This window comes from Emiliania huxleyi (assembly GCF_000372725.1).
Source record: "Emiliania huxleyi CCMP1516 chromosome Unknown EMIHUscaffold_1407, whole genome shotgun sequence".
Classification (NCBI taxonomy): Eukaryota; Haptophyta; order Isochrysidales; family Noelaerhabdaceae; genus Emiliania; species Emiliania huxleyi.
In genome coordinates, this window is record NW_005201185.1 from 1 (window position 1) to 6,967 (window position 6,967).

Consider the following 6,967-nt stretch of genomic DNA (forward strand, 5'->3'; position numbering starts at 1 on the left):
GGAACGAAGTTTCCGGGTCAGCACTCACTCCGTTTTGCCACCATGTTATTATTGATCGTGAAATCAAAACTAGCACCTCGCCTCTCGAAAACAAAACAAATCTCTTTCACAGTCCATGGCGCCCGCTGCTGCCGCCGACCCCAACCGAGCGCAAGCCGGCAGCAAAGAACGTGTGGCAGTGCTCTGCAAACGAGGCGACGGGGCCTCGACGGCTAGCGTCGGCCTCGCCCCCACGTGGGGAACGCTCGCCGCCTCATTCGAAGAGCTCCAGGAGTTCTTCGACGCCTTCCCCGAGAAAGATGAGCGCGCTCTCGATCGGTCCGGGGCGCGGGACGCGGAAACGCCACGCGGGGACCGTCGCTGGCCGCCTCGGCCGCCCGGGCAGGCGGAGCCTCGCCACCGCCCGATCGCGCAACCTCAGTCGCGGCGGCGGGCCGCGCCGGTGGAGGAGGCGCCAGTAGTCGTCGGTGGTCAGCTCGACCATCCGGCTGAAACCGTGGTCAAACGTGTCATTCGCTGCCTGCAGCCCATCCCGCTCTGTCGGGCAAAGGCAGGCGACCATCCCTCCAGTCGGAGTGGCGACCACGTACCATTTTAGCGGCGGTGGTTTGGCCGGAGGCGGCGGCGCCTTGCGGCAGAGGGGGCAGCGCAGCGAGCGGTCGGCGTGAGCGCACCGCGTCACGCAGTGGTGGCAAAAGCTATGCCCGCAGCCTGCAGGCCAGGGAGTCGGCCTCTCCATGGGCTCGAGGCAGATGGTGCACTCCTGTCGGCGCTGCTGCACCTCCCGCACGCGAACCTGGATCAGCACCGCCGCGGCGAGCTGAGGCTCGACTCGCAAGCCGTCAGCGTCCAGCATGGCGGGATCGGAGCACTGGCGAGGGAGGCACGGTACCGACCGCCGCACGAGTCGCCAGAGCGGTCAGTTTTTGCAGAACCACTCGGCAATCTCTGTCGGACTTGTCACGGGCACGGCGTCCCGATTTATATCCTTTTTTGTGAATTCTTTTCCGTGTTAGTGCCAGTGCGCGCCATTCCCGTGTCCAGTGTCGGGGGAGGGAGTTTTGTTGTAAAATTCTTTTCTAAGTTATGAATGCGGAAGCCTCGCCCGCACCTCGCCTGTCGCGTGAATCGTGTCGTGCGACCGCCTTTTTTATAAAATCCTTTTCTAACCGAGTCGCTTAGGTGGTGTACCTGTTTGTGCCAATGCGCGCCAGCGCGGCGCGGGTGAAAATTCTTGTCTACCTTTTACAAGCTGTTTTCGTCTTCACGCGCCTTCATCTTGACGCGCGAATGTCATGGGTAGACGCCCCGCATCGCCCTAATGATGCGCGGCATGCACACGGCGCTGGTACACTGATGCATCGTAGCTCACGCTACTTGAAATCCTGTGAAGTTGGATTTTGCCGAGCCCCGTCACGCCCCGACGAATCGCGTAGCGTGTCTATCTCGAGGCGAAGCGTGTGTGGGTTATCTCTGGCAACCCCGTATCGATACTGGACAACCGGTCGCTTCGCCAGCAGATGACGTCCACCCATGACAATTTGGGCCTGATGGTGCACAGCATGGGCGGCCGCGGCCCGCCCCTGCCAGAGGAAGAAGACTCTGAGCAAGGATAGGAAGCCCTATGCTGTCATGGTCGTCAGCGCGGGCGGAGTGTCTGCCTCGGCGCACGACCCGCGGGGCACGTGCGCGCCTCGAGAAGCTCCGCCGCCCCGCCCGGCGCTGCCCACCCGCCTTCGGTGGCACCCGCCGACGCGCAGGCGCTCGCGCCGGGTGCGGCTGCTCGGCGACGTCGAGCGTGGTGCCCGACGGCTCAGGAGCCTTCTACCATCAATCACTACCACGGCTGCCACCGTCGGCGCCTTCGCTCGGGCTCTCCGAGGCCGCGTTCTGACCTCGTGCCGCGGCTGTCGTCGCTGCAGCAGCGACGAGGGCCGCGGCAAGGGGTGCAGCGGCGACGGGCGGGGCGGAGAGGCGCGGCCAGCTACCGGGCCGTTGCCCCCGCCCACCGCGCCGGGCCCCTGCACCCGGAGGCGGCTTGCGGAGGCCTACCCGCGTCTCCGTGCGACCCGATGGGGTAGCCGGCCAAAACGCGCGCGTCTGCTAGATTTCCGGACTTTGAGTGTGCACCGCGGGAAATATCAAAGTGAGAGTGTACCAAAGTTAGTAGGTCATTTTGAAGGGTTGGTATAGGCCTTTCACTGGTGGGTAGCCCGGGCGTCGCGCGGTACGCGCCGGGCCGTCAGCGCGCCTTTCGAAAACAGCGACACTATATCCGCCCCCTACTAGGGTTAAACGGCCCCTCGCGGCGCCACGGCGGTACCTTCCGGTCCGCAGGTGTTATATAGGATGTGTACTTCCCAGAGAGCACTTCTAAGCCACCACTGGGTCCATAGTGGACGGACACACAGCCTCAGCCGGCCCGGCGGGCTCCCGACCAGAGCCCGTCCGGAGGCCACAAACGGACACTCTACCGACCTTTACACCTCTAGACAATCCACTCCGACTAGCATACGGTGTTGGCCTGACCGCCCTGCGGCCCCAGCTACCAGCTGGCGCCGCTCGTCCTGCGACAGTTTTGCGACGGTGTATAGAGCCACATGGCTCGCACCGCGGCTCTGTGGCGTCACGGTGGAGTCCGCATTGCCCGCGATCACTCCGCATTTGATGCCGCCGGCTGTCGACCGCCGCACCGCACCACAGTCATACTGGACTACTGCCGTGCAGGCTGCCGCCAGTCTGCGCCGCCGTAGCTGCTGCTGTGGCTACAGAAGACTCGGCGCATGAGCGTTCGACGTCCACGGGCGCCGCCAGGGTGGTTTCCATGCACCGTGGCGGCGGTGGAGTCAAAATCCAGGTCAATCCGCCTCAGATACGACACCGAGGAGAATGTGGGCACGTCTGCAGCTAGGTGCAGGCATGTTTTACGGCTCATCTGCAGTGCTTTCGGTGGTCTCCGCATTGCGCGGCCGCCGAGCAACTTGGCGATGGAATGAGTTGTTGGGACCTTCAACCATGCGAGGGCTGGGCGTCCTCGACACGGTGGCAGCAAAGCCGGTGCCGAGGCGCGGTGCGCAGAGGCGTGAGCGCGCGTCAAAACGAAGGAAATTTATGCCGAAAACAGCCTGTAGTTTGAGAGTGCGCGCGCGTGCGCGGCATGCGCGGCCAGGGCGCAGGCAAGTGCCAGAGGGTATGGGGGTGGGCACCACCCTGGGGCTACCCGTAGCATCGTCGGCTCAGTGATGGGTATCCCCGATTTATATCCATTTGAGAATTCTTTTCCGTGTTAGTGCCAGTGCGCGCCATTCCCGTGTCCAGTGTCGGGAGTTTTGTTGTAAAATTCTTTTCTAAGTTATGAATGCGGAAGCCTCGCCCGCACCTCGCCTGTCGCGTGAATCGTGTCGTGCGACCGCCTTTTGATGTAAAATCCTTTTTCTAACGGAGTCGCTTAGGTGGTGTGCCTGTTTGTGCCAATGCGCGCCAGCGCGGCGCAGCTGAAAATTGTTTTGTCGTTTTAGTTTAGAGCTCTATCGGCTGCCCCTTGTGATCGGCTCTGTGCCCTTCCCGCGCGCGCGATTTCCGGATCGCCATTTTGAGGCGACCTTCGGCACGCTCAACGCACGCCGTACCGCAGCCTCCCGTATTACTCGATAGGCGAGCGCTCGGTGGCACACGACATCATGCAGCTCGGCGCAGCGATCGCGGCCGGCGTCGGCGTCAGCTATGGCCTCGCCGTCTACCTGCGAAACCGCGGCATTGCGCTCGCTGCCTCCAAGCCAGCTACGACCGAGCGCCCGCTGGCCACATCACAGGTCGCGCAGTTCCCGTGGGGTTCGGACTCGTTCGACACCTCCAAGCTGCCGCATCTCTTTGTAGCCGGTGCGGCGATAGTCGCGGGCGCCATCGCTCTCACGCCGCCGTCGGGCCCCATAGCGTCCCTCGACATGGCCCGCGGGCCCATCCTGGTCACCACCCTCTGGGTATGGGGCGCGTACAACGCCATCGGCGCGCAGCTCAGCGCCAAGCTGGGCGGCGCGGGCGAGCAGGCCTCCAAGATTGGCGAGCGCGGCCTGGCCAACACGCTTGAGCAGGGAGCGCCGTTCCTCGCCTGCCTGTGGGGCGTCGCCGCCTGCGTCGACGCCGCCATCGCCACGTCGTGCGGCACCATCTACGCGGCGTTCCGCATGTTCTACCCTCTTGCGTACAGCTACTACGGCGGCTTTGCCATGCCCTGCGAGGCCGTCACCCAGCCAAACTACCAAATAATCCACCTCTTCGTGGCTGCGCTGCTCCACTTTGGTCTCACCGGCGGCTCCATCTTTGCCACCCTCGGCACCAGTTTCAAGGTCTGGTGTCCGCTTATCTTTGTCGGGCACATCCTCATGATGATGTTTGGTTGGTTCTTCCCCGTCGGCGGCCCGGCCGGCGCGCTCAACATGGCCTGGAACGGGCCCAAGGAGTGACGGCCCGGGTCTCTCAACGGTCATAGACGGCGAGCGGTTGGTGAGGCGGCTCGAGAGCGCGCTCCGTGTTTTTTCCTTTACACACTTACACGCAGAAAGTCCTTTGCTTGTGTGTGCGCGCGCTCGAGAGTGTGTGCGCGCCAGTCCCCCGTGTCCGCGTGGAGAGCATGCGAGTCGGAGAGTCGGCACGAAAAGATTTTTACTGAAAACTCCCTCGCACAACACTGGGCACGGGACTGGCGCGCACTGGCACTAACACAGGTACACCGAAAAGAAAGAAAGAAACGCACCATACACACCATACGGACGGCAGTCGGCACGCCGCCAAGGGAGAAAAAAAGAAAAATGGTGCTAAGAGACTATGGAAAGTTCACGTCATGACGGTTAAAACGGCTGTTAACGGTCGCGACGTGGTCAATATGTCGTGACAGCGGCTGCGAAACGACAGCAGCAACGACAGCAGCAACGACAGCTGGTGACAGCTGGTGACAGCTGGTGACAGCTGGTGACAGCCAGCTGCCAGGGAGGAGTGAAAGGCACCCAGGAACAGTGACAGCCATAGTGACAGTGACAGTGAAGCCAGTGAACGCCAGCGACAGGCGGTGACAATGTCAGCGCGGGACCCTGCGAGTGACAGCGACAGCGACAGCGACAGCGACAGCGACAGCGAGGTCGACCAACCTCGGCAAGGCGATGGTCGGCCTGCTCGAGCACGAGGACCCCGCCTCGGTCGCACACCTCGACGACCTCGGGCTCGAGGGCCGCGTGCTGCGCACTGCGGAGAACGCGATCGGCGGCATCGACCGCTCCGTCGCCGCCTGAGCGCGCCTCGCGTCTCGCGAGCGGCAACTCGCCCTCTCTCGAACCCCTCTCACTCGCCCGTGTGCCGTGAGGCCACGCAAGCGCGCCTACTTTCGCGGCGCAACAGAGCCGCAGGAGCACGAGGGGCGCGCCACTTCAGCGTCAAGGTGACCGTTGTCTGTATACGATAAGCCTGCCCGTGCCGCGGTGCCGGCCAAGGCTGCGCGGGAGTGCCACCCACAATATCATTATGTACACCGGTTTTTTTCTCTGCGCTGCGCGCGCTAGAGACACGACCGAGAACCGAGTCCGAGACACATGTTACAGCGACTCCCGCGAGGACGGCGAGGCACTTAGCTCCGTGCACCCGCCCGCCCCCGCCACAGGCAAGCTCATTCACAGTGCGGCGAAAGAAACGCGGTGAACGCACGCGCAGCACATGAGCGGCCGCACCCGCGCCGCCGCCATCGGAGCCACCGCCTCCCACGCATCCAACGCCGGGTCGTACCGCTCCACCGAGCTGAGGCGGTTGTGGCCGGTACCCAATCCGCCTGCGACATAGAGCTTGCCGTCGAGCACTGCCGTGGCGTGAGAGTCCCGCGCCGTCCCCATAGGCGCCACCGCCTCCCACGCGTTCGTCGCCGGGTCGTACCGCTCGACTGAGCTGAGGTAGCTGCCGTCGCCGCTGTAGCCTCCCACAGCGTCAGCTTGCCGTCCAGCGCCGCCACAGCGTGAGCAAACCGCGCCGCCGCCATGTGAGCCACCGCCTCCCACGCGCCCACTGCCGGATCGTACCGCTCGACTGAGCTGAGGCGGCTGTGGCCGGTACCCAATCCACCTGCGACATAGAGCTTGCCGTCGAGCGCCGCCACGGCGGGAGCCCCCCGCGCCTCCGCCATCGGCGCCACAGCCTCCCATGCATCAAACGCCTGGTCGTACCGCTCCACCGAGATGAGGCGGCCATTTTCGTCATCGAGGCCGCCCACAGCGTACAGCTTGCTGTCGAGCACCGCCACGGCGTGAAATTGCCGCGCCTCTGCCATCGGCGCCACCGCCTCCCACAACTTCGCAGCCAAGTCGTACCGCTCCACCAGGTTGGAAGTCATGTCGTCAGCCTCACTCATGCCGCCCACCGCGTAGAGCTTGCCGTCGAGCACCGCAGCGCCGACATACGTTCGTGCTGTAGACATCGGCGCCACAGCCTCCTCCTCCCACTCGTTTGTTGACGGGTCGTACCGCTCCATCGAGTTGATGACGCGTCCATCGATGTCTTCGCCGCCGAACACGAGCAGGCGCGGCCTCTCGCGCTTCTTGAGCGTCTCCTTCCAGCCGCGGCGCCACGCGCGGCACGTCCCCTTGACGGCGTGCTCCGTGGTCGGCAGCTGGGCGAGGATGTGCGGGGCGAGGTCCGGCGAGAGGAGGACCTCGGAGAGCACCCACTTGGGCTGCTCCACGAGCCGAGCGATGTGCTCCTCCGCCACGCGCATTGCGGCGGCGCTCCAGAGGGGCGCCTGCTCGTCGATGAAGGCGACGAGCTGCTCTGGCGAGAGGCCAGACAGGCGGGCGCCGATGCGGTGGGAGGCCATCGGGAAGGCGGAAGGGGGAATTTTCTTTTGAGAGCGCCTTCGTTGTTAATAGTACAAACCCAATGGTCCTCTGCGAGCGGTCCTTCGTTGCAGACGCACACACGCACACGCCGCGCC

General features: G+C 64.2%; 3 protein-coding genes across 3 annotated transcripts; 2 read left to right on the top strand and 1 right to left on the bottom strand.

Annotated features, from left to right (window-relative positions):
• Positions 1–253: 253 nt before the first annotated feature.
• On the bottom strand, positions 254–856 carry EMIHUDRAFT_317647 (hypothetical protein; the record flags this gene model as incomplete). The annotated part of the gene is made up of 1 exon (XM_005787585.1): positions 254–856. The coding sequence occupies one exon, from the start codon at positions 854–856 to the stop codon at positions 254–256; it is 603 nt and encodes a 200-aa protein (XP_005787642.1).
• Positions 857–1,624: 768 nt separating this feature from the next.
• EMIHUDRAFT_252640 (hypothetical protein) lies at positions 1,625–1,894 on the top strand (the record flags this gene model as incomplete). Its single annotated transcript, XM_005787586.1, has 2 exons — positions 1,625–1,685; positions 1,761–1,894. The coding sequence occupies 2 exons, from the start codon at positions 1,625–1,627 to the stop codon at positions 1,892–1,894; spliced, it is 195 nt and encodes a 64-aa protein (XP_005787643.1).
• A 1,121-nt stretch (positions 1,895–3,015) lies between these two features.
• EMIHUDRAFT_122662 (hypothetical protein) lies at positions 3,016–4,463 on the top strand (the record flags this gene model as incomplete). Its single annotated transcript, XM_005787587.1, has 2 exons — positions 3,016–3,070; positions 3,655–4,463. The coding sequence occupies 2 exons, from the start codon at positions 3,016–3,018 to the stop codon at positions 4,461–4,463; spliced, it is 864 nt and encodes a 287-aa protein (XP_005787644.1).
• Positions 4,464–6,967: the final 2,504 nt, after the last annotated feature.